This window comes from Macaca fascicularis, chromosome 10 (assembly GCF_037993035.2).
Source record: "Macaca fascicularis isolate 582-1 chromosome 10, T2T-MFA8v1.1".
In the NCBI taxonomy this organism is placed as follows: Eukaryota; Metazoa; Chordata; class Mammalia; order Primates; family Cercopithecidae; genus Macaca; species Macaca fascicularis.
In genome coordinates, this window is record NC_088384.1 from 118,097,029 (window position 1) to 118,124,316 (window position 27,288).

At 55.9% G+C, this 27,288-nt stretch overlaps 1 protein-coding gene and 1 long non-coding RNA gene across 3 annotated transcripts in view; both read right to left on the minus strand.

Moving 5' to 3' along the window:
• TAF4 (TATA-box binding protein associated factor 4) overlaps positions 1-19,083 on the minus strand; it is a 107,811-nt gene extending 88,728 nt beyond the window's left edge. Inside the window, exons 1-2 of one of the 2 annotated variants that reach the window (XM_045363248.3) lie at positions 18,740-19,083; positions 17,657-18,664 (exon numbers count right to left, since the gene is read on the minus strand). In XM_045363248.3, the coding sequence (XP_045219183.2) occupies positions 17,657-18,664; positions 18,740-19,016 (1,285 nt within the window). In that variant the 5' untranslated portion in view covers positions 19,017-19,083. Of the gene's footprint in view, positions 1-17,656 lie in introns of both variants that reach the window. The other variant, XM_005569687.5, reaches the window with a different exon arrangement.
• Positions 19,084-20,715: 1,632 nt separating this feature from the next.
• On the minus strand, positions 20,716-25,290 carry LOC141407950 (uncharacterized). Its single transcript, XR_012419592.1, has 2 exons — positions 25,131-25,290; positions 20,716-21,197 (listed from the first exon to the last, which is right to left on the minus strand). It is a non-coding gene; the product is annotated as an uncharacterized lncRNA (long non-coding RNA).
• Between the last annotated feature and the right edge of the window lie 1,998 nt (positions 25,291-27,288).

A 27,288-nucleotide genomic window follows, 5' to 3' on the forward strand; every position in this document is an offset into this window, starting at 1 on the left:
GCCTGCCCTGCTCCTCTCTACCCTTGACTTGCTTCAGGTGCTTGGTAGAGCTGATGGCGGTTAAACTTTCAACAACGCGCCTGTTTGGGTTTAAGCTTCAGAGAACAGGCGCGGAATCCCTGCACGTGCGAACACTCCGTGAGTGCTGTGGGATGAACCAGCCTGAGCCACACACCCGTGGTCTTGGTTCTACAATTCTCCCTTGGTGACAGGAATACAGATTAGCATGCGTTTCTTTTCCATACTTTTTTGCCTTTATAAATTTTCTAGGATGAGTACATGTTACTCAGAAAGAAAATAACTATTTAAAAGCCAGAAAACTGCCTTGTTTGTGAGTATAAGGCTACATAAGCTATCGCCACACACCTGCTCCTGGAAAAGGTGAACCCTGAGGAGAGCACAAGAGATCTGTGGCGAAAGAGCCGGGGGACATGAAAACTCTTCCTCATCTAATCCAGAGCAGACGCTCCTGCTTGGACAAAGGGAAGACAGAACTGACGCCCAGGGTACAAACAAGTACCAAACACACAGCTCCTCATTTGTGTCCTCTGCAGGAATAGCAGTAACCTCTTTTTCACAACTATAACTAACAAATTTTCCTTCTCTCACGCAAACACTTCCAAATACTGATTCTCTCCTAAAGAAATGCAAAGTTCCACAGCCAGCATCAGACCTAAGAGGCAGTTAACGAGGCTGTTTCCCGCCAGGCTGCTGAAAGCCCCCACCCCGCGGCGCCCCGGTGTAGCGGAGAGCAGACACTGGGATTCTGTACCCCCCACCCCGCGGCGCCCCGGTGTAGCGGAGAGCGGACACTGGGGTTCTGTACCCCCCACCCCGCGGCGCCCCGGTGTAGCGGAGACCGGACACTGGGGTTCTGTACCCCCCACCCCGCGGCGCCCCGGTGTAGCGGAGAGCGGACACTGGGGTTCTGTACCCCCCACCCCGCGGCGCCCCGGTGTAGCGGAGAGCGGACACTGGGGTTCTGTACCCCCCACCCCGCGGCGCCCGGGTGTAGCGGAGAGCGGACACTGGGGTTCTGTACCCCCCACCCCGCGGCGCCCCGGTGTAGCGGAGAGCGGACACTGGGGTTCTGTACCCCCCACCCCGCGGCGCCCGGGTGTAGCGGAGAGCGGACACTGGGGTTCTGTACCCCCCACCCCGCGGCGCCCGGGTGTAGCGGAGAGCGGACACTGGGATTCTGTACCCCCCACCCCGCGGCGCCCGGGTGTAGCGGAGAGCGGACACTGGGATTCTGTACCCCCCACCCCGCGGCGCCCCGGTGTAGCGGAGAGCGGACACTGGGATTCTGTACCCCCCACCCCGCGGCGCCCGGGTGTAGCGGAGAGCGGACACTGGGATTCTGTACCCCCCACCCCGCGGCGCCCGGGTGTAGCGGAGAGCGGACACTGGGATTCTGTACCCCCCACCCCGCGGCGCCCCGGTGTAGCGGAGAGCGGACACTGGGATTCTGTACCAACAATGAGACACAACTGACAACAGCAGCCACAACTGCCTTTCCTTTCCCGAAACACCATGCTACATGCAACAGGAAGAAACACTGGCCCCAGGGACTTGGTACAGCTTTACTGAAATACAGTTCACATAAAACAAAATTCATCTATTTTAAATGTGCAATTTGAAAAGTTTGGGCAAATGTATACAGTTGTGTAACCCTACCACAATCAAGATTTAAAACGTTTCTATCCACTTAAAACATGCCCTGACGCCACACTACCCTCAGTCCAGGCAACCACGACTATTCCAGCTTAGCTTTTTCTAGAATTTCACACAAGTGAAATTGGGCAACAGGCGGTCTTCCTACCTGGCTTCTTGACCCTGGTGGGGAATTTTGTAGATTCACTGTATTGCTGCACGTGTCGTGATCTGCTCCTGTGTGGAGCTGAGCAGCATCTCACCATACAGATCCATCACATCACCTGTCACCACTCACCGCAGGATGGACACTTAGGTTCTTTCCAAACATCATGGGTGGGGCTGCCGCACACGGTCAATCAATACTTCACTTTCTACGCTTCTCCTGTCAGTGTTGAGGGTCCCAGGACCTCCGCACTGGCACCGACACATGGGATGGCTTTCAGTTTAACTCCAGCTGTTTTTAGGTGGGTGTGTTATCTGCTGCAGCACCCCACTGGGGTTTTATGTCCTGGAGTCTAACGATGTGAGCACCTTTTCATACACCTGCTAGCCATTTGTGTACCTTCTTTTGGGTCTATTCAAACGCTCTGCCCATTTTTAACCATTGTTTGTTGTCTTGTTAGTCAGTTGTAAGAGTTCTTCACGTATTCTGGATACGAGTTCTTTGTTAGATATAAATATTTTCTCCCAGTCGGCGGCTTGCCTTTTCATTGTCTTAACAACGTCTGTCAACTAGCAAAAGTTCTCCTTTAATTTTGAAGTCCTATGTATCGACTTTCTCCCCATTAGTTCATGCTATTTGTATCCTGGGAAACCTTTCCCCAGCCACAATCATAAAGACCATCACGGTGTTTCACTCATCTATTCTTCCACAATTACTCTCTTTTCAGAAGGACAACTTCAGTGTCACTATGAGCGGCACATACTCTTACCAGCATGGGGCTCTGGTAGTAGGAGCCACCACTGCAATCCCAAAGCCGACCAGGCTCCCTGCTTACCCCGAGAGGCCACACCACCAGCCTGCACTGACACCCCTGAAACACCGACCTTCTAGAAACACCCTTTTCTTCTGAGAGAGGCACACCAAGGTCTGGTTCAGTGGGCACTCAGGGCATGGACTTCTCTTAAAGCTGAGGAATATTCGTGAGCTCGTTTAGAAGGAAGAGATCCCACAGCAGAGTCTCAGGGCACCTGGTCTACCCTCTTTCCTCTACAGCGAGACCCCCCAACCTGCACAGGAAAGGGGCGCTGGGAAGAGTACGTCTGACCCCCCCCCCCCCCGCACAGGAAATATCTGGCATAGAAAGGGATGGAAACGGTGGCGGCAGATACGGCAGCCTCTGCCTCTGCCGCGCAGTCAGGCCCGGGTGATGCAAGGCGCTTCAGCACCAACCAGGCCAGAAGAGTCGCACCTGGCTTCCACCACGGGAACACAGCAGAATACAAACGTATGCTATCAAATGTCAATCATACCAAAAAGGACACAGCCACGGAAGTCGCAGGTCTATTTTTATAAACACCAGCACCCGGGATTCCTCGCCGAGATATTCAAACACGGGCACTGCCTGACTCACTGGCGACCCTGCCCCAGGACCGCCCCACATCAGGGCCATCCCAGACCTAGCTCCCCAGCACTCACACCCTCACTGGACCACCCCCTCATCAAGAGGCCTGGTCCCACACCCAGAGTCACAATACGGGGAGGGGTGTGTGGAAGAAATCAAGTCAAAGTCACCTCTGAAAATCCCCTGCAGCCCTGGGGCTCAATGCTGAGTCAATTCCCTGTGGCTGCGACATACCTAGCACCCTCCCACACAGGGCAGGCTGGCACGTGCCTGCCCAAGTCCCAGATGAGAAAGGGGGCTGCCTCTGGGGGTTCTGTTGTACCACAAATGCTTTTCTAAAAACCAAGAGGCAGCCCAGCCCCGTACTAGCTCCTCCTGGACACACCTAGAAAAGGATGCGGGTTGTCAAGTGATTTGCTAAGCTGGGCATCCAGAGTGCAGCGCAGTGAGAACGACTGACGGGGCCACCTGCAGGGCCTGGCTGGAATCTCCCTGACTCCAGCTGGCCAGCAGGTCCTAGCTAGCCCCTCCCTCCTGTCCCTGGGGTGGGCCCTGCTCTTCCCCTAACAGAGGTGCCCCCACTCTCATGCAACACAAACCCATCGCACTTCCAGCGTCCCCATGTGGGGCCACACCTCCGTTAAGCAAGATCATCTCCCCACGTGCTCACCTCCATCACCAGGCTCCGTCCCCACAGGTCCTCTCCCTATATGCCCACCTTGTGACCTGGCACCATCCCCCCAGGGCCCTCTCCTGGCATGCCCACCTCGATCCCTGGGCCCTTTCCCTGCATGCCCACCTTGATCACCGGGCACCGTACCCCCAGCCCTCTCCCCGCATGCCCACCTTGGTCACCAGGCTCCCTCCATCCTCCTGCAGTCCTCTCCCTACATGCCCACCTCAGTCACCAGGCTCCATCCCCGCCCAGCCCTCTCCCTGCATGCCCACCTTGGTCACCAGGCTCCATCCTCCTGCAGTCCTCTCCCTGCACGCCCACCTCAGTCACCAGGCTCCGTCCCCCCATGGCCCTCTCCCCGCATGCCCACCTTGGTCACCAGGCTCCATCCTCCTGCAGTCCTCTCCCTGCATGCCCACCTCGGTCACCGGGCTCTGTTCCCCCGCAGCCCTCTCCCCGCAGGCCCACCTCAGTCACCAGGCTCCGTCCCCCCGCAGCCCTCTCCCTGCATGCCCACCTTGGTCACCAGGCTCCATCCTCCTGCCATCTTCTCCCTGCATGCCCACCTCGGTCACTCGGCTCGGTCCCCCCACAGCCCTCTCCCCGCATGCCCACCTCAGTCACCGGGCTCCATCCCCCCGCGGCCCTCTTCCCGCATGCCCACCTCGGTCACCGGGCTCCATCCTCCCGCAGCCCTCTCCCCGCATGCCCACCTTGGTCACCGGGCTCTGTCCTCCAACTCCGAGCTGCAGTATCTGCACTGTGCCCCCACTGGCACCAGGCACCACTCACCAGCCCCAATCTGGCTGCTGGTTTTCCAGGTGTAGCAGTGCCCATGCATGCTTGCCTTCCACATCCGCCCCGACTATCCCCACCATCAGGACGTGCAGAGATCCTGCGAGCGGGAGTCCTGGGCTGAGCTTCTGTGTGAGTGTCTGCAACCTGTCCAGGAAGTGGACCCCAAACGTCTGCCCTGTAGGGCGGTCGTGAGCATGGGAGGTGCACACAGTGCCTGGCACCAGCCAGCACGCGGCAGTCACAGCACACAGGCCCACTTCTGCGTCCCGTGCTCAGTGACCACCGCCCTGTTTCTGATTCTGTCTCCAGTGTGTCATCAGGACCAACATCTAGAACCCAGGCCAGACTTTCTGGCTCTTCCACTCCACAGCCTTCAGGGGTCCCTACTGCCTGCAGAGGAAGGCTCTGCTCTCCACACCCTCCTGGGTCTCATCTGCCTGAGTCATACCCATACTCACACCAGCAGAGAAGCACCACGGCCCAGATCCCCACCTGCCCAGGCTCCGCACCCTGCCCCTGCCCCCCGTGCACCCCAGCCCAACTCCCAACTCCCCAGTAGTTCACAGTTGCCACCAGGGTCACTCCCAAGGGAGGCAGGGCCAGGGCAGAGGTTCCAGAGCCCAAGTCTCTAGCCCCAGACCCCACCAGCCCTGTGGCCTTGAGCAGGTCATGGAAATGCGAGCCTCAGTGTCCTTGTCCCTAGGCAGGTTTCACGACACCATCACCACGAAGACTAAACACAGTGCCAGAGACGACACTCAAGGTGCTTGAAGCAAAGTGACCACTTCAGACCTGCTGCAGAAACCCAACCCGTCAGGGAGCACACAGCAGCCCCACGGAGCAGCCCGTCCCGGAGGCAGGGAGTCAGCCTCACCCGCTCACCCCATCTTCACCCAACGCCTACTGTCAGACGCTGGAGTCTTAAGTACTCACAGAGGACACCTGACAAACTGTTTTTCTACAACCTTCCATAAAGATGAGGCTGCAACAGTCAAAAGAGGTAACACCCAGAGCCCCCAGAGGACACTGCAGACTGGAGGGTTCTGCACAGCAGCGACCAGGGCACAATAGCAGAAGGAAGGGCTTGTCCCCCGCGTGACCTGTCCTTGGCCTCTCATCCTCCCCTCTGGGGTCCCAGCCTGGCCCTGCTCCCGTGGATCACTCCATGTCCCATCCCTCACCACTCCCTTCTCCTGCCAGCCTGGACCTGGGCACGGCAGGAGTCTCCTCCTGGCACCTCTGCCCCATAGGAGGCAGCTTCTGACAACTCTTCCCAAAGCGTCACAACACCTGCTTGTGCTTGTACGTGGAGATTCCAGACAGGTGCCCCCATCCCCTGAGAGCAGCCCTGGGTGCTGGCAGCACAGTCTCCTCTCTCCCCCACCCCTCCCAAGCAAGACTCACTAAAACAAGAGTAAAGGAATTTAAATGGTCAAAGTCTCCAAAAAAAGAGAGAAGGACAAGAGAGTTCAACAAACCCAGTGCAGGCTCCATGAGAGCCACGGGGCTTGGGAACAGCAGAGGCCTGCCTGGGAGGGCACACCCCTGCTGCTGATAGGACAGGCCGTCTAGGCATCACCAGAGCCACCTGCCAGGCTCCCTCCCCACAGTGCCCTGTGACTGCCCTCCCCAGGGTGCACCTGCAGAGGGAACTTGGTCATCTTGGCCCTGCAGCATGAGTCCCACCCGCCGCTCGCTCCCACCCCTCTCTCCGCCACAGAACGCAGGGTTGGGCCTGTCCTAGACCTGTCTTCCCACTACCAGAGCCCTGATCCACAGAGGCCACCTTCCCTCCCTACTCACTTGGTGACCCCCACAGCCATCAGCACAGTCCCTTGGCGCCCACAGTCTATCCTCTGAGGGGCCTGGCCCCTGCCATGGCACCACTTCAGAACCTCATGGCGGGTGGCCTGTGGTCCTCAACGCTGCCCCTGCCAAGCCGCCTGCAGCTGTCACTGGCCAGGCCACCAGCACCTCAGGGGTGTCCCGGGCAGTGGGGATGCAGTGAGGACAGACAGATCCACCCGTGAGGAACCTGCACCCACAGGACACGCTCCATTCTGGACATCTGCCACCCCGTCCTGGACAAACCAAGGTTGCCGCCTCCCACCAGGCTCTAAGGCCTGCGGACACACGACCAAGCCCCTGGAGGGTCGCATCACCTCACAACCACAAGGAAGAGAGATGACAGGAAAGCCACCTTCCCCTTCTGCATCCTGCACCCTGGACTCCCTGCGTCCCCACAGCACAGCGTGGCCACGGAGCACCACAGCCACGCCCGGGCCAACCAGCTCCAAGTAGGGTGCAGTAGCGGCGTGCAGGCCAAATGACAGTGGCCTGGATGAAGTGGCTGACATAAAGCACGTCAAAGGCTCAACCTCCCCCTCCCGCCCCACCCGTCCTCATCCAGCCTAACTCGCACCAACCCGAAGCACGAATCCACACGGGGCACACTTTGTTTCCGCTATTGAGCGTGGCTCCAAGATCACTTCTTAAAAAACAAACAGGAAAAAACAAAGAAACTGTCCTTCGACCCCCTCACCACAGTCAGTGACCTACCTCTCCATCTCCTCCTGAACCTGACCCCAGCACTGCCATCTGGGACCAGTCGCCTCCAGTCGGCTGAGATCGACAAACCCCAGGGTGCCCTGCCCCACACCGGCTCCACACCCCAGCACCAGCCCGTGTGTGCCCCAGCCCGTGTGTGCCCTGGGTCACTGTTTCCCCTGCACCACTAGAATGTCCCCACCCAGGTGTCTGGGCTGGTATCTTGTCACTTCCCCCACACCCGATGAGCAAGTGTCCCATGGCTTGAACACCACTGTCCCCACACTGCCCCCCTGTGAACTGCAGGCTCACGCTCCAGGAGCCTCGCGCCACCCCCCCAGACCCCACACCCCGGGTCCCTCAAGCCACCCCCACACCACCAGGTCCCTCGAGCCACCCCCCACACCACCAGGTCCCTCAGGCCATCCTCCACATCCCAGGTCACACTACACCCCATGACATCAGGTCCCTTGCGCCACCCCCCGCAACACTAGGTTTCCAGGGCTGGCACCGTGTGGCCCAAGGCAGGTGGCAGCCCTTCCCACACAGGAACTTTGGTGGCACGCCCACAAGCTCCAAGGCAATGAGGTGACACCATCCCCAAGCCCAGCCTCAGCGGCCCAAGCAGAGCTGTGTCTGGCCCACAAAAGTGGAAGAGGGCGGCCCCGTCACCCATCCAGAATCACAGCCTCCAAGACACCCACTCCGTGCTTTCCAAACTCTCAGAGCTCTGCATCCAATTGATGGTGGGGCACAGGGAGAGCCGCGGTGGCCCTGAGTGCAAGCACCATCCTGAAGCCGGGAGCCCATGAGGCCACCAAGCCGGAGGACAAGAACCGCCCTTGCACTGCCCAGTGACAAGCTCCCGGCCCGGCTCTCTGCTGCTCTGGATCCATCACTAAGTGGCTCCATAAGTGGCTGGTCACACAGGAGCAGCAGGAAAACGCTGGGGCACCCACAACTGAACAGAGAAGACGCCCACCTTGAGAAGGAACTCTGGAGAAAGGAGCGACGTTTACGCTGAGAAGCTGCATCCGTGCCCCTCGCCTCTGCCCCATCCACGCCGACCTGTGTCACTCCCCAAGCAACTCCGTCAGCAAGCTGCCGGATCCACAAGGTCTGACCTGAGCTCGCTGCCAAGTGAACGTTTGTTGACCGACCAACCAAACTCATCCCTCTGGCCCACTAAGGCCACGCACGGTCTGAGGCGTGCTGGCTGTCCACCCGTATCCCACCCCGCCCCCAGGACAAGCTGAACCACCCAGCACTCTGTGCAGATGGACACGGCCAATGACCGAGTCTTCTCAGCTGGAACCAGGGAGAGGCCTGCGTCACTTCTGAGCAAGGGCCTTAAGACCAGGAGTGCCTCTTGGCCGCTTGACACCCTTGCAGCCGCAGGACCGCGGAGACTGACAGCGATGGGCCTCCCCAGGCAGATGAGGTAGCCCAGACTTAGCAGACAGCCACCAGCTGGGGGAGCCCAAGCACCGGAGGGCCCACAGGACACAGCAGGATCGTCGGGTGAGGCCACGAGCCACACAGACCCAGCCCGGGGCAACAGCCCCTCACCACGCACTCAAGACATTCCCTTCTGTGGATTTTCTCTTTGAAAGCCAGGTCCCTGTGTTTTAGGGGTTTTAAGTTCGTAAGTTCGCTCCAAGCTGAACCATTTCCAGTCTCTCTTGGCAGCACAAGCATGAAGGAGGAGGCCTGAGGGAGTGACAGGTGGCCTGTGGCATGTAGCCTCCGTTAAGTGGCCACGGGGTTTTGGAGAAGCTGGTCACCTCTGTGTGCCTCAGCGTCTTTGTGGAGGAGGACTCTCTTCCAGGACTTTCTGGCTCTAGAGAGCTACAGACCCGCGAATCCGTGCACGCCAACACACGGCAGGAAGGCGAGGACTGCAAGGGCAAAAGCAAAGCAGCCTCCATCACAGCCACACTACCTCCGCCATCGCTGCGCTGGAGGGCAGGGCAGACGGCAACTTTGCAACAAACACTACCCCACCACAAAGGGCTCTCAGCAACGGCCCCACCATGTCCTTCCGCCCCCAGAGCTGACAGCTCTGTGCTCTGGGCCACCCCTCCTGAACCTCCTCCCACCAGGCTCCTGCACCCAGGTGTCCACCCTCACCCATCCCACTCCCAGCTCCGCTGGCCAGATGCGCCCTATGAACGCCAGCCTCTCCCAGCACTCCTCCCTGGCTCCCAAGCTGGCCCAGCCTCGCAGGTGCCGGCACCTGTAGGGCGCCTTCTACAGCTCTTCTAGCCTACTCTACAGGCTCATAACACCCCATGGCCATCAGAGCCCCAACACCCTGACTCCTGGACCCTGGCCTATGCCAGTTGCTCCCCTGAACTCCTGCCTCCCACCAACCACCACTGACGCTCCCTCTCACCCCACCTGCCCACCTCAATTTCATTCCATAAGAGCTCTTGTCCTCACCCCTCCCTCCAGCCCATCCACACCTCCCTAAGCCCCGCCAACTGCCTTGGGCCCCTGCCACAACCACCCCCACATTCCACAGCTCAAATGCAAAAGTGACCTCAATATACAACTTTAAACTATGCCCTATCCAACTTCAAACCCTCAATGGCTTCCAGTCACTGAGGCTTTTGGAATCAATTCACACTGTGTGCGGGTAGCCCTGCAATGAAATCAATTCACACAGTGCATTCCTGTGATATAATCAATTCACACTGCGTGCAGGCAGCCCTGCAATACAATCAATTCACACAGTGCATTCCTGTGATATAATCAATTCACACTGTGTGCGGGCAGCCCTGCAATACAATCAATTCACACAGTGCATTCCTGTGATATAATCAATTCACACTGCATGCAGGCAGCCCTGCAATACAATCAATTCACATTGCCTGGAGGCAGTCCTGCAATATAACCAATTCACACTACCTGGGGGCAGCCCTGTGATACAATCAATTCACACTGTGTACAGGCAGCCCCACAATATCAATTCACACTATCTGAGGGCAGCCCTACAATCTGCACTGGCGGGGGGGCGCTGCATCTGCTCTTTCCTCGGCCTGGACACATGTCCCAGCTGCGTGTGGCTGACCCCTTTCTCATCCCTCAGCCTCCTGGGAAAGCCTTCCCTGACTACCCTGCCCAGCAGTCCCCTCTCACCCAAGGGTGCTAATCACAATCACACATACCTGCTGATCTGTTTCCCTGTTAACTGCCTGACCACAACAGACACACCACAAAAGCAGGGGCTGTCAGCCTGGGACCCCCACAGCTGAACCCTGGTACCCACATCAGCCTTCCCCCATGGCCCAGTACACACCCTCCGAACGTGCTCATGCAGGCCAGGTGCAGTGGCTCACACCTGTAATGTGAGCACTTTGGGAGGCTGAGGCAGGCGGAGCACTTGAGGTCAGAAGTTCGAGACCAACCTGGCCAACATGGTGAAACCCCGTCTCTAATAAAAATACAACAATTAGCCGTGTGTGGTGGTACACGCCTGTATTCCAGCTGCTCAGGAGGCTGAGGCACGAGAATCACTTGATCCCGGGAGGCGGAGGTTGCAGTGAACTGAGATTGCACCACTGCATTCCAGCCTGGGTGATGGAGTGAGAGACTGTCTTGAAAAAAAAGAACGCACTTATACAAATAGTCACAGTTGGTGAGAATAAATAGCCAACATCCACATGAACAAAGTCTAACTTCACTTAAAGAAATGCAACTTAAAACTAGACATGATTTTCTTCCTTTAGAATAGTGTCCGTTTCCAAAAGTCGTATTCTGGCAATGGTTTTAAACGTGTTATCTGGTGGAAGGTGATATGTATCAAAGCTTTGAAAATGCTCAAACTACCAGACACGCAGTTAGACATAAAGGCATTCACCTACGGGGGCCGCTTGTCACCGTCAGCACAGCACCCTGGTGCAGGGGCCTGTTACCAAATGCTAGAGCCTGAGACCACCGAGGGCCAAGGGAAAATGCACCAGACACAGGACAAGGCAAGGCACAGACTTGGGTCACAGGAGAACTGTAATTACAGAAAAACACAGAAACAGATCTGCACCGGACACAGGCTGAAGTGAGACACCCCAAAATGTGAGCAGTCTGGGCCAGGTGACATTACAAGTGACTCTATTTTCATCTCCACAGTTTACTTTCCAAACTTCCTATAATCAATAAAAACTCATTTTATAATCAGAAAAATCATGTTGGTGAAGTAACTAATAATTTTTTTACACTTATAGTTTCATAAAAAAGCTAATAGAGCCTGCTTCCCATATAACCCCTCGTTCCTGTCATGATGCTTGTGACACTGACATTTGTAACCTTCTGCAAAGCTCCAAAGCACGGCAGGCCTGCGCCCTGCTCTGAGTGCATGCATGGCTCCTATGAACACCACGGAGACCACGCTCCTCTGCAGAAGACATAGAACTTCCTTTAAAAACTCTCACAGGTCATTGTCCCACACACTTTAATGCAAAGTCAAAAAATAAAAGGCCATGTCCCCCGACCCCTTGGAACAAGGTGCCCACCTTGCCACCTGTAGCACCTCCACCCACAGTGGACCAGCTAACCCACAAAGCCTCTGCCCTGGGTGTGCTCTGGCCACACCCAATGCCCGGAGAAGGGTGCAGCTCCCTGGCTCCTAGTGTCCTGCCTTGTCCATGCACCGTCCACTCGGACCTCTGACCCCAACCCTGAAACAATTCCCTTGGGAGCCACAGACCTTCTTACTGCAGGGTCCTCATTCTAAAACCTAATGTCAAATTTGATAGACAGAAAAAACTGTTTCTGGGGTTTCCTGACTATTCGGAAATGGTCCCTCCAAGATCCATGCGCCCCAACACCACCCTAGCTGGCCACACTCCTCTCACAACTTTGAGATCAAGATGCTACGTGTGCCTTCCTCACACTGGCGCTTTCCAGTGATGCCAAGTGAGGGACAGAAAGGGCCCATCAAGACCTCAGGAAGGACGGACACAGGTCTACACACAAAGCCACATACAACCAGGCTCGTGGGGCCAACTTCTCCAGTCCCCAAACGCAGTCCACAACAGACAACTTCTCCCGTCCTCACACACGGTTCCCACAGACAACTTCTGCTCCACAACGTGACACCGATGGCAGGAGAAGCTGGGGGTGCTTCACTACCTCATCCTGCACACAGCAGCACAGCCCACTCCAGGCAGAAGGCAGGCCTGGAGAAGAGCCTGAGACCACCGCAGAAAGACCGACAGGGGACACCATATACTTTCTCAAATGGGAGAGGGGCCTCATGGTGGACAACACGTATCTCCTGGTTTTTTGGAAGCTGTACTTCTTTGGTGCAAACGTTCATTTGAGATATGTAAAAATCAAAAGTTTTCACTCAAAACTTTCATGGTCCCACTATGGAAAAATTAAGTACCCCATTTTCAAACATAACTTTACAGCACTTGTTCTGCTTCACTATTCCAAGCAAGAATTTGGAAAGAACAGCTGTGTACACGTTTGCAGCTGACACCACCACAATGCCATAGCAACCGCAGGCCCACCTGGAAGCAGAAGCATCCAGGAAGCCCAGGTGCACAGCACTCAGCACAGAAGGGCCTGCAGCAAAAAGCCCCCTTTATTTAACTGCTTTATTGCTATCAAAGGCCTGATTAAGCAAAGGCCACCATCCCGCTGCCTGAGCCGGGCACCACAGCAGAACGCCCTGAACAGCAACTGTTTTCTGGACGATCGAAGGCCTGGAGGTTCCTACTGAGCACCACGAAGAAGAAAAGCAAAGCACTCTGGGAACCCTGCAAATTACCCCAAACCTCAGGCAAGCTTCTCCAGAGCCCTGTTACACCTCTGCTTCAACATCCTCAAAAACAGCTGCTAATTATGCTTTGATCAACTCACATATAACCAACAATTTATAAAAGCTTTCTTCAAATTCATCACTTAAGTGGAAGAAAACTCACATTATACGATAGAAAAGGCTTTGGAGGCAGAACAGGAACCACCTTGATTCCACTCTGATTTCAGGATGCAGACACGCCCACCACTCTGTTCTGCCGAGCTGGGTCTGTGCTGCTCTGACCAAACGCCACCTCCCAGCGACCCTGTGCCAATGTCTAAGGGGCAACTTCCACAGCACACCGGGGAGCCCGGGGGCAGTCCTGGGAGCCAGGGTGGCTCTGCTCTCTGCCCTGGGAGAAGGCCAACTTCCCAGGTGCTCGGGGCCTGCCTCAGGTCCATCTGCCACCGAAGCAAGCGGGACACCCTCTCCTACAAAGCTTCTCGCCGGCCCTAAGAAACAGGGCGACTGTAATGAACTTCAAACGTCACCCTCTGTTCAAACTCACAGACCTCTGCTGTGAACACAGCACTCAGGCACAGCAAGCAGTGAGGAGAGAGGCTCCGAAGCGTGTGACAGGTCCCCGAGTCCTGGCTGCCACTAACCCATGAGGGTCACCAGCTCCGAGACACCAAAGGCAGGTGAGGTCCATCCCAACCTGTCACCAAGATGACTCTGTTTATCCCGAAGGCAACAGTGAAGACCCCAGCAGCAGGGCAGGGAGCAGGGAGGAAAGGAAGGCCCAGAGCGGCACCTCTGCCCTATGCTAGGCAGAGCTGCCCAGGGCTGTCTTTACACAGCTCCCCAAAAGTTACTTTTCTTTGTTCTTTTCAAATGTCACTCCTTCCTAGGTATGTCAAAAGAAACACCTGATTAAGACCTCTAGCCTAAAGCGAGCCCTCCACCCAGGTCCAGGCCTCCAAAGGGCACTGCAACCCTCCCCTATGTTGGCAGGCAGGCAACTGCTGCCCCAGGGTGACCCACCTGAGATCTCGGTAACTTCCCCACTGACAGAACCAGAGTCAGCTGCCACGCCAAACGCCTCGGTCACCGAGAAGACATCCAGTCTGGATAATGTGTGAAAAACAGTGAAAATGAGGGGAACTGGGAGACTGTGGAATAGTGATGCCACCTGACAGCTGTGTTCTGTCAGGCCCAACGTGACAGAATTCACATTCTTCACCTAACGGGCAACCCCACTTTACAGCTGGGGAAGCCGAGGCTCTAAGGGACAACATATTCCTCCCAGGTCAAAGGGCAACAGGGCCCTCAAGTCACAAAATCGAAACTTCTAGGAATGTCCCTTGTGCCAGAGCACTGGCTGCCACCACTGGCCACCGGAACTCAGAGCATGCCGCCACCCAGCATGGGGCTGGACTCGCCAAACCCAACCCCTGTCCCAACAGCGCGATTAAGGGCTAGTGGACTTTTTCCCCCTTTCCCCACAGATGGGAACCAATGCTGCAGACACCACCCGTAGACACACATTCACCTGGGAGTACTCATCCTAAAACACGCAGCAAGCACACGCTCCCTAGGCCAAGGGATAGAGGACCACGGTGAGAAAGTGCTTTTCTGTCCCGGAATGGGAATCTACACTTGGGACAAATCTTAGAGCAACAGGAGAGTAAATCTGGCATGAAAGCACAATAGGCCAAGATGCACTGAAGAAAATGCGAATTTGCCAGGCCAAAAGATAACCTTTAGAAATGAACTTCTTTACCTTACACCTACCTGAAAAGATCTCTCAATTTACAAACATGCTAATTTGGGTGTCAGATTACTTTTTTCTTCCTTCAGCTGTAATCACAACCTGACTATGACGTTATGACTATCCTACGCTGTACAGAACTAGTGCTTTTCAGTGTTCTTGGGACAAGTGTGTCATCTGCAACAATCTCACTAAAGACTTAATTTTCTCATTTTTCCTCAGTGAATAAAATTTAAACTCTGGCACCTCAAACCAGCAAATTACAATTATATTAACATAACTGTCTTTACAACACTGTCCTGACAAAGAATATCAAGACAGCGAGCTAAAGCCAAATTCAACATACGTGGCGCACTGTGGGGCTGAAACACTCAGGGCCTAAGGCTTAGCCAGAAAGACTTCAGGGTGAAACCTCTCTGTCCCCTCCCTTCTCCCATCCAAGACCTCCACACAGGGAAGGCCTGGGAGGGGCAGGCCCTTTCACACCCCATCCAATTGCCATTCATCTGCTACTCCACTTGACACCCACATGCAGCTTCGAGAACCCTGCCCACCCCTAATACTCCCGGCTCCTCCTCAGTTTGCAAGACTGAGTTGTTACTAGAATGAGTTATTAGCCAAGCAAGAGTTATTTTTGTTACTTCCATCTTTGTTCTAAACATTTTTATTATGAAATATTTCAATGAAGAGGGAGCCAACTAGAATAATTTAATATTCTCTGATCAATCAATTACAGGAAGTAACCAGAGTATTTCCAATTTGCCATTTTGATTTACAAAATTAAGTTGTACTGTTTAATAAAAGAAGGTACTCTGGTTTGGGGCACTGCTAGTTTTATTGATATATATGTATTTTTTTTGCTTTGGCTACTAGTGAAATAAACAACAATCAAAATTCCTCATCAGTAGATCAACTGCAGGGGATCATGAAGAAATGCGATAAATCTTTCATTTTTTAGACAGTAGCATTCAGCTCCTTGAAAGTACCATTCTCAGCACTGCCACCCAAACGTCTGTGTGAGCTGTTCCTCTGTCCTCACACACGGGAATCACGCACAGTCAACACTCCTACAGTTGTTTTTCAAGTTGTCACCTCATCAAACACACCTGACCCTAAAACTGACCTTAAAACAGAAGATGGAAGTGAGTCCCAGAATCACTCATGATAAATACAGCAGAAATGCCCTTTTCCAACTATGTGTTCCTCCACCTCCTCCCAGAAGAAAGAGATGAGGCTTTACCTATGCAGAGGCTCAGAGCAAGACAACCTGGCCAGCCCCTCAAGGCGGAGTCCAATACCTATCCAAAGTGGTGCAACAGGCACCTGGCCTGCGCTGAGACATGCGGGACCGCTGGAAAAACATTTTTATAAATAAAGCATTGCGATAGTTTACATAACAGATCACGGCCATCAAACACCTTTTTACAACATTACTAAAGTTCAGCCACATTTTCTACTAAAAGGTCAATATACACATAGGAGCAAAACCAAGACTTTGGCGAAACATCCCTACAAATGCTTCAGTACTCCAACAGCTTGTCACAACGGGCGTCTCAGCAACCCCGGAGAAGTGGCTTCTCAGCCCTCTTCCTCCCTGGAGCACTGCAGCCTAGCGGTCTCCCAGACAGACTCTCCCTACCCCCGCCCTGTCCAGTCTGACCACCAGCCCTGAACTTCACATACTCGGACAGGAAAACCTTTCACTTCTGAAGATGCTGCAAACCTCTCAAAGTGACCAATAGCTCCCTTCAGAGAGGGGACACAGAAAAGACCCACGCTCTCCTCGAAGTTCCTACTACTGCTGCCACCGAGCTGCTACAACTGCATGGCGCGCGTCACCACAGGCCGGGGAGGAGCTCCCCTGCCCAGCACCCACCAAGGCGGCTGGGGAGGGATGGGGAGCCCCAGACAAAAGCAGCCTAGCGTGCAATGCTGGTCAGGCAATCTTTCCCGTCAAACTTGAGGGGCCCTGAAGAGTCGCAGAGACAGCAGACTAGACCAAGAGCGTGAGTACTGCCAGGCAGAAGGGGCGTCTGAGCCCAAGGCATCCGCAGCACAGCCAGTATTACCCCGAGACCCCTGCACGGAGTGAGAGCATCTGCTGCCACCGCCCTCCCACTGCCCTCCCGAGGGGGCAGCAACCAGACTAGCTGGGCGCTCTTTCCTTTAGGCACCAACGCAGCGCTGGAAGAGACGGTGACACACACGGTGCTGAAACCCTACTCCAGAGCATGGCTCTCAGCAAGGCTGCGCGCCTGGAGGACTCTCGCAGGGTGCGCCCGACATCTCTGCCTTCCTGGTGGCCAACAGGGAAGCCCAAGCCTTCCATCCCGACTTCCCGAGCCTCGAGGAGGGGGTGTCGTGCCCCCGTCCTCGCCTGGAGACTGGGGAGGCTCAAGCCCAGGGTCACAAAGGGGTAGAAAGGCTAAGTGGGGACACAGGCCACACGCCTAACTGCAGAACTGAGCAGGGGACAGTTGCTGCCACTCGCACCTCCAGGTTCTGCCCTCAGCTCTGCAGACCCCATCGCCTGGCCCAGGGAGCCCCTGCGCTGAGCCTTCCAACCGGGGCAGGGGCACACAGGGCGGGAGCAGGTAAGGACCGCTCCAGTAGGAGTCCTGGCTGAGCCACTCCGAAACAGACCAGCCCCAGCCACAGGCAGCCACCGCGGACGTCTGGAACAGCGACAGGGACGCAGACTATGCCGACTCCCTCTGGCTCACTCGCAGGCAGCCACCCGGGCTGGCCCCGCACCTGGGTAGAGGCTGCCCCTCGGCCTGCTCCAGCCACGGGCCTACGGGACAGATGACCTTAGCATTCCACCAGCGGAGAACTTCCTGGAACTGGCAGCTGGCGCTGCTGGGACCCGCCCTTCCCTCCCGCCCCGTGCGGCCACTCACCTGGGGGCAGCTGGAAGTTCTGGATGTTGGTCGGGTTCTGAGGCGGCTGCGGCAGGCGGGGGGCCAGCACGGTGGGCGTCAGGGTGGCCCGGATCCCGCTGGTGGTGGCCGTGGGCGTCCGGGGCAGGCTCTGGGTCACTGCGCCGGCCGCGCCTTTGGGCAGCCCGGTGGGGGTCCCGGGGGCGGGCGGTGGGACGGCGGCGGGGCTGGGCAGCGCCCCTTGCATAGTTGGCCCGATGACCATGCTGGCAGCCGTGCTGGCCGGGCCGCTGGCCGCCAGGGTCTGCGCCGCCGGGGGCGCCGCCTGCACCACCGTCTTGGGCGACTCGGCCTTGACCCCCGGCGCTGGCGCTGCAGCCGCCGCGCCAGGCCCGGGCTGGCCGCTGACCCCCGCGGGGCCCCCGGCGGCCGGGGCGGGGGCGGGGGCTGCCCCGGCGCTGCCCCCGTTCTGGGCTGCGGCAGGGGGCGGCGCAGCGGGCGCGGCGGTCGGGGGTCCGGCAGGGTGGCCGGGCGGCCGCGCCAGGGTGGCGGGCGCGGGGGGTGGCGGGGGCGGGGCGGCGGCGGGGGCGGCGGGCGCGGGGGCGGCGGGGGGCGAGGGCGCGGCGGGCGCGGGGGGCGCGGCGGCGCCCACGAAGGGGGGCGTCTGGATGACAGTGCCGGGGGCGGCGGGCTTGGGCAGCGGCAGCAGCGCGGCGGGCCCGTTGTTGACCAGGCTGACAGCAGGTGCGGCGGCGTGGTGCGAGTTCAGCAGCGCGGCGCTCCCATTCAAAGTTTGCGCGGCGCCGGGGCCGGCGGGCTTGCCAGGGCCAGGGCCGGGGCCGGGCCCGGGCCCGGGGCCGGGGCCGGGGCCGGCGCGGGCGGCCAGCGCGGTGGGGCCGGCGGGCTTGGCGGGGCCGGCGGGGGCGGGCTCGGGCCCCGCGGCGACGGCGGCGGCGGCGGGCACCGGGGCGCAGGCCCCCGCGCTGCCCTCGGGCGGCGGCCTCAGCTTCGCGGCAGGCGGCGCGGGCCCTGCGGGGACAAGGGGGCGGCGCGGTGAGGGGGGGCCCGGGCGCCGCGGCCCCCCGCCCCCCGGCCGCGCTCTACCTGCGGGGGGCGGCTCCGGCGCCGCTCCGGGCGCGCCCTCGGCGGGGGCGGCCGGCCCTGCGCCCGCGGCTCCGGCCGGGCTGCCGCTCACAACATGGTTCCCGAGCGCGCCGGCGGCCGCGGCCCGCACCTCGGGCGTGCGCGGCGCGAGGTGGTGGTGGTGGGCCGCGCTGGCCGCCAGCTGCGACTCGAGCGAGCCCACCAGGTCGCTCACCACTTTCTCGTCCACCTCGCTGTTGAAGAAGACCTCGTCCAGCAGATCCGAGCCCGCCGCCATCTTTTTTCCTCGGCCGCCGCCGCCGCCGCCGCTCGGGCCGAGCGCGCCTGGGCGAGGAGGAGGTTCCGAGTGGGGCGGGCGCTGGGCGGGCGGGGGGCGGCGCGCGGCCGGCGGGGGGCGGGGGCGCGCGGCCGGGGGGCGGGGGCGCGGGGTGGCGCTCCTGCGCAGGCGCGGAGACCGCGGGCGCCCGGCGATTGGCTGCGGTGCGCGCTTAAAAGGCGCGGCCAATGGCTGCGAGCGCTAGAGGCCGGGGCGCGGGCGGTCGGCCTGGGCGCGGTAGCAGCGGCGGGAAGCGCGGGGGCTGGTGCTCGGGGACGCGGGAGCCGGGGCGGTGGCGGGCAGGGCGGGGCGGTGGCCGCCGGGCGGGGCGCGGGATGCGGGGACGGTGCGCCGGGCCGGGCCGAGGCGAGCGCGGGGCGGCGACGGGGCTTCGCTCTTTGTCTCCGCTCGCTCCAAAATGGCTGCGGCGGCGCTGACGGGAACGCCGGGCGGGCCGCCCTGTGCGGTAGCAGCGGAGGTGCAGGGCCCGTCCGAGGCCCGGGGAGCAGCGCGCGGGGATGCCGGGGCGCCGGCCGGGCAGCGCGCAGGCCCCGGAGTGGATGGGCCCGAGAAGCAGGCGGGGACGGGGACGGGGCTCTCGCAGCGCGCCCTGAGGACGGGGACCGGCGCCCGGCCCCTCCAAGCCGCCGCGGGGAAGGAAGCTGGGTCCGCCCCTGGGTAGCCGGTCCCGGGCGGTGGGGAGGGGTCCTGCGCGCACGGCTCTTCTCGCCCTCCAATCGTGACCACCCCTGGCCCTTCCCTCCATTTTTAATCAATAAACTAAGCCGCCCCGGGGTGACTGTACCCGCACCTAGCTGCCTTGGAGACGGGAGTGTCATTATAAGCCCGTAGGTAAGAGCACGGTGCCTGCCAGGCGCCAAACGAAGTTCCCGAGCTGGCAAATCTGGAAGTAGCTTTCTTTTTACGTTCTGCTGGGGGAGGGGAGTAAGTTACCTAAAATGTTCCCAAGCACCTTCTCTCTAGAAATACTTCAGTAAAAGTTCCAGTTCTCTCTTTCTGCGTGTTTTATTTTCCAACCAAAAGATGGTGTTATTGGACATTTCTAGTGGTTTTCCTTTCTCCCATTTCTTTCTAAGAGCCCAGAATAGGTTTCAGAGAGACGCTTCCTTGCCTCGGACCTCACTGGGGACAAGAGGCCGCAGGATCAGTCTTCGCAGCTGAAGACAGCGCCGCAATAAGCAGAGACCTCGGGACGATGAATGACGTTGCTGACATAGAAAATGATTTTTTTAATTGTTGTAGCAAAGGAGACTGCTAGTCTCAACAGCAGACCCGAACTGGACCCTTGTGCCTGTTCGAATTGCAGCCTCGCAAGGGAATGGACTGACTGAGACAGCTGGAATACGGGACTTCACCCCAGGCTTGTTTCTCGACAGCAGCAGCAGCCAATGAGCATTGAGGACGGAGCCTAGGAGAGGTGCCTCCCCTCTAGGGAAACAGTGTTCGGGGGAAATCACTGCAAACGTACAGCTGGAATTTTGTACCTGAACTTTGGCTCCCAGAAGGCAGGAAAGGAAATGAATGAAGCCAGCTGGGTACGGCAGGGAGGGCCCCTATGGGTGCACATATGGGGCACCTTGAGCTCAGTAGGGGGACAGTCTGAGTTTTCCAGAAAGAGCAGAGATATAAAGTGATGATTAAATCTCGAGATTTTTAATTTTTAAGTGTTGACAACTAATTAGAACATTTTTAAAGTAGGTCAAACCACAGGCAGGCTGACCGGCCTCATGCACAACTTGCAAGGTGGGGCGCACCAGGCTCACAGCACAGCCCATACCCTCAGACCCCTCACACTGGAGTGGGAGCAGAAGCAGAACGCCGGACTCGCATGAAACAGACCAAGTTCCAAGGCCCCTGGGTCCCAAAGGCTGGGGTAACTGAAGGTTCCCACGCTCAGGCCTCCACTCTTCAAGTCCGCTGCTACTCCACTGAGATCTGTAATGAGTCTCCTGCCATCTACACACAGTGGTGGCTTCTCTTCTCCAAGGCCCCGCCAGGAGCCCTTCATTCCAACATATTCGGGGCTCTCTGTAGGCTGGGCTCAGCCTCCTGCACACACGCCTTGGTTGACATTATCCGCAGGATCTTCTGAGGAACCGTCCAGCCTGGCAACTGCAGAAACTGTGAGGAGTTTAGGGTCTGTGCCCACCTATCCCAGCTTCCCTTGCAAGGAGGGTCTTGTGCACCAGAAGACCCTGGGGAGGGTGGGAGCTGCAGACAGCCAGGCAGCTCTATGTCTGGGGTTTGCAGGAGCACTGCCTCCCCGAGGAGGAGGAGCTGGGGTATGGCGGGGGTGTGAGGACACCCCTCCTAGTGTGAGGAGCTGGGGTATGGCGGGGGTGTGAGGACACCCCTCCTAGTGTGAGGAGCTGGGGTATGGCGGGGGTGTGAGGACACCCCTCCTAGTGTGAGGAGCTGGGGTATGGCGGGGGTGTGAGGACACCCCTCCTAGTGTGAGGAGCTGGGGTATGGCGGGGGTGTGAGGACACCCCTCCTAGTGTGAGGAGCTGGGGTGTGGCGGGGGTGTGAGGAGGAGCTGGGGTGTGGCGGGGGTGTGAGGACGCCCCTCCTAGTGTTCATGTGGTGGGGGGTCACCCTGGGGACCTCGGGCCAAATTTTAGTTACTGTATGATTTTAGTTGTTGGCACAAGCAGGTAGGACTTGTGTAGTTTGAAAGAAAAATCCCACCCAGCATAAAAAGAGGAAAGAGGGAATTGTAACAAATGTCAATCATAAGCACTGTTTAAATCCAGAAAAATGTTTGCTGGGAGGCTATGGGCAGAGAGGTGGCCTCAGCAGCTGGCAACTCAGTGGGCCTTCCAAGTTTACTAAGCAGGGTCTTTTTCAATAAAATAGAGCATCAGACATGCTCACTTAAATATAAAAAAAATAAAAACAAGTTTTGGATTAAGTTTAAAACACATTAAGAATAAAACAAATCTAAGAATAAAAGGAATCAGTGGTTTCCAAGCTGTAGGTTGTGTGAAAGGTCTGTGGTGTTTGTTTTGTGACCTGTGCTTTTATTGTCTGCCTGACTGCCTTCATCATAAAACAAATTTTTTTTAACAAGCCACCGCCGTGGCTCACGCCTGTAATTGCAGCACTTTAGGAGGCTGAGGCAGGAGGATGGCCTGAGCCCAGGAGTTCAAGACCAGCCTGGGCAACAAAGCAAGACACTGTCTCTACTAAAAACATCTTTTTTAAATTAGCCAAGCGTGGTGGTGTGCACCTGTGGTCTCAGCTCTTTGGGAGATTGGAGCAGGAGGATCACTTGGGCCCTGGAGTTCAAGGCTACAAGTGTGCCACTGTGCTCCAGGCAGGGCGACAGAATGAGACCTCTTCCCCCTACTCCGCAAAGAAAAAGGCGTGCAGCTAGATAGCAGCTGAGTGTTTTTGGGGTGTCTTCAGCCCCACTGGCAGCGTTCCTCAGTCTTGCAGACTCGGGGGATGTCCGTGGTCAAAAATGAGTCCACATCCCAGGGAGAAACTTGTGGCCACCTAATTGCTCTGTAAATGCAGATGGACGCATTTCTCAAGGCTGCCTTAACAAATTGTGTACAACTTCAGCAACAGAGGTGGAGTCTCACAGCTCTAGACACCAGAACCAGGGTGTGGGCAGGGCCGCACTCCCTCCGGACGCTCCAGGGGAGGATCCTTCCTGCCTCCTCCAGCTTCCGGTGGCTCCAAGCATTCCTGGGCTTGTGGCCACATCACTCCAGTCTCTGTATTCACCTGACCTTCTCCCTGTGTGTCTGTGTCCTCTCACAAGGATACCAGTCGTTGGATTCAAGACCTCCCTAAATCCAAAACGATTTCATCACAAGATCCTTAACCAATTATGTCTGCAAAGCCCCTGCTTCCAAATAAGGTCACATTCTCACGTTCTAGTGGATATGGTTTGAGGGGACACTATTCAAGTCAGTATTACATGGGATGGCTACTTACTGTTCACTTATAGGGAGACCTTTGAGAAATTAGGAGGCACTTAGCCTGTCCCGTTCACCCCAGAACACAAGCCTGGGAAGGCTGAAGTCTGAGACAGTAGCCTGCGACCTGAGAGTTCTGGAGTAGAGAAGTCCACTGGCCAGGACACCTCCACCCCCTGCCCTGCTTTCGCAAGGAAATGAGGATGCTCAGATCTGCTCGGCCAGGACTCTCGCCAGGGTCAGGCCTCGGCCAGACACCAGCGTTAATCAGGCCTGACACGTGATCAAGGGCCAGGCGGAGCCTGTTGTACAGATGAGGAGGGACTGGAGCTTGAGGTTAAGTCAGCAGCCCAGGTTTCATTCTTGGAAGGGGCAGAAACCTTGGACTCGGACCCAAAAGCTGGCAGAGCTGGCACTGCCCAGCTGACCGACCGGTGCATCCACACACCAGACGCACTTGGATGCCACGGATTAGACTCCTGCTCACTAAATTATAGTCAAGAGTCAGGCCTGCTTCCTCCCTGAAATTGACCCAGATCTCCCAAGTGGGGCTGTCTGCAAACTCTTTTTTTTTTTTTTTTTTTTTTTTTTTTTTTTTGAGACGGAGTCTCGCTTTGTCGCCCAGGCTGGAGTGCAGTGGCCGGATCTCAGCTCACTGCAAGCTCCGCCTTCCCGGGTTTACGCCATTCTCCTGCCTCAGCCTCCCGAGTAGCTGGGACTACAGGCGCCCACCACCTCGCCCGGCTAGTTTTTTGTATTTTTTAGTAGAGATGGGGTTTCACCATATTAGCCAGGATGGTCTCGATCTCCTGACCTCGTGATCCGCCTGTCTCGGCCTCCCAAAGTGCTGGGATTACAGGCTTGAGCCACCGCGCCCGGCCCGCAAACTCTTGAGTGACTCATTTACAACAGCCTCTTGGCTGACTCCCATAAATGGCTAACCATAGCCATCATGGATGGATTTTACTAGCTTAACTCAGACAGCAGCGTATTTATTTCAAAGCTCAGGAGTGAACGTCTTTGTCCTGACGGCACTCCAACAAGTCAGCCTTCCTGGGACCTCTCCTTCCCAAGGTGCAAGCAAGGAATGACCTTTCCAGTGAGAGAAGCCTGTGGTCTCTAAACCCCTCCCTAACCTGGAAAGGTGCAACGCTACTGGACTCCCACTTTCTAAGCACGAGGTCCACCCAGGAGTTTCTTAGGAGTGCTCTTGCTGCTTTGGTTAATTCCTAAAATAACTTTCCCCATAGTCTGTTCACATACTCAGTTTATAAAATCCAAGCACCTCCTGGCTGGGCGCGGTGGCTCACACCTGTAATCCTAGCACTTTGGGAGGCCAAGGTGGCCCGATCATCTGAGGTTCAAGACCAGCCTGGCCAACGTGGCAAAAGCCTGTCTCTACAAAAATGCAAACTGTAGCCGGGCATGATGGCAAGTGCCTGTAGTTCCAGCTACTGAGCCCAGGAGGTGGAGGTTGCAGTGCACTGAGATGGTGCCATTGCAATCCAGCCTGGGTGATAGAGGAAGACACTACCCCCCTGCCAAAAACAAAAACAAAAACAAAACCCACCTTCCTGAAAACATTTAGTTCCATTGCAGGTGCTTTGGAAGATTTAACAAACCACAGTTTTGTCATTGGTAAGGTTTACTCAGTAAGCATAGTTAGGATGGGACATATAAAGCTAAGATATTAGATGCTGACTATCAAGTGTCAATTTGAGTGTAAAAAATGAAACTTTTAAAGTAATACCCTTTACAAGAGCATCAAAAACCAAATACCTCAATATCAAACTAACAAAAAGAAATGTAAGACCTATAGTCAGAAGATTGTAAACCATGATTGAGAGAAATTAGGGGAAAAAAAATACATGGAGGGATACACTGGGTTCAAGAGTCAGAGGCTCGATATTGTAAAAATGTCATTTCTCCCAAAATTATCTACAGATTGTACACAAAATGAATATTTAAATCCCAGTTGTGTTGTTTTGTTTTTTGTTTTGTTTTGTTTTCGTTACAGAAATGGACAAGCTGGGCTTCTGTTTCTGGTATGGTGGAGTGAACACCTATTGAACTAACCCTCCCAAAGGCAGTGCTGTAAACTCTGGGTAAAATAGGAAACAACACTTACCTGAAGCCACCAGAGCGTGAACACAGCAGGCACATTCTGAAGGTGTGAACACTTGGAAAACGGTACCAGGTGAGTTCCCTATTTGCACAGCTTCTAGACTAAAGTCAGGTAACAGGCCGTGCCATCCAGGGCAAATAAAACTCCAATAAAAAGCCGTATGTTTTTCTGGCTGGAAAAGCTAGAAGACAAGTGTGATGGTTAATACTGAGTGTCAACTTGATTGGATTGAAGGATGGAAAGTATTATTCATGGGTGTGTCTGTGAGGATATTGCCAAAGGGGATTAACGTTTGAGTCAGTGGACTGGGAGAGGCAAAGCCACCCTCAATGTGAGTGGGCACCATCTAATCAGCTGCCAATGCGACTAGAATAAAGCAGGCAGAAGAAGGAGGAATGAGCAGGTTTGCTGAGTCTTCTGGCCTCCATCTTTCTCCTATGCTGGATGCTTCCTGCCCTCAAACATCAGACTCCAAGTTCTTTGGCTTTTGGACTCTTGGCCTTTGTGATTTGCCAGGGGCTCTCAGGCCTTCACGCACAGACTGAAAGCTGCACCATCGGCTTCCCTACTTTTGAGGGTTTTGGGACTCAGACTGATCCAGTGCTGGCTTCCTTGCTCCTCAACTTGCAGACAGCCTATCATGGAACTTTACCTCGTGATGATGTGAGTCAATTCTCCTTAATAAACTCCCTTTCCTATATACATCTATCCTATTCTGTCCCTCTAGAGAATGCTGATCATACAGTAAATTGGTACCAGAAGCGGGGTGATCAGCCAGCTACTTGGTGGCAGGTTAATTATATTGGAACTCTTCCACCATGGAAAGGGCTATGATTTGTCCTCACTGGTATAGACACTTACTCCGGATATGGGTTTGCCTATCCTGCATGCAATGCTTCTACCAAGACTACCATCCGTAGACTGACAGAATGCCTTATCCAGCGTCATGGTATTCCATACAGCATTGCCTCTTACCAAGGCACTCACTTTACAGCTAAAGAAGGGCAGCAGTGGACTCAGGCTCATGGAATTCACTGATCTTACCATGTTCCCCATCATCCCGAAGCAGCTGGATAGGTGGAATGGCCTTTTGAAGTCACAATCACAACAGCAACTAGGTGAGAATACTTTGCAAGACTGGGCAGAGTTCTCTGGAAGGCCATGGATGCTCTGAATCAGCATCCAGTATACCGTACTGTTTCTCCCATAGCCAGGATTCACAGGACCAGAAATCAAGGGGTGGAAGTGGAAGTGGCACCACTCACCATCACTCCTAGTGACCCACTAGCAAACTTTTTGCTAGTTGGACTAACCACAACCTCTTGAAAGTATGGGAGCATCCCAGAAAGGAGAGAGCTGCAGATCCAAATTCTGTTGATACTCTTTATCTGAATCTCTAGTTGAGCACTGAACCACATATATGGGACAGACTCCAAGCAGCTCGACCTAGAATAAAACCATGGAAATGAAATTTGAGCTGCTATCCAAGGGACTGGGTTTGCAGTCTCAGTTCCATCAAGTCAATTGTCTGCTACCACAGACTCACACACACACATACACATCACACACATACCACACACCACACACACACACATACACAGACACACACACACATCAGTGCTCTACTCCAAACTGTCACAATGTTCAGGATACAATTCAAAATTACTGAATATAAAAAGAAAAAAAAATGGTTATACATTCTCCATCCTACTGGAAGTTGACCCCTGATAGGACCCAGATTGATGAAGTAGCAAACAAGGATTTTAAAACAACTATTATAATTGCTACTGTAAAGGAAAATACACTTTTCTTTTTTTGAGACAGTCTCGCTCTGTTGCCCAGGCTGGAATACAGTGAGACCATCTCAACTCACTGCAGGCTTTGCCTCCCAGACTCAAGAGATCCTCCCACCTCAGCCTCCCAAGTAGCTGGGACTATAGGTGCACACCACCGCACCTGGCTAATTTTTGTATTTTTTTTTCTTTTTGGTACAGACAGTGTTTCACTATGTTGCCCAGACTGGTCTCGAACTCCTGGACTCAAGTGATCCACCCACCTCTGCCTCCCAAAGTGCTGGGATTATAGGTGTGAGCCACTGCACCCAGCTGAAAATACACTTTTAACAAGATTTTAAAATCACAACAGATAATTAGAAACTTTT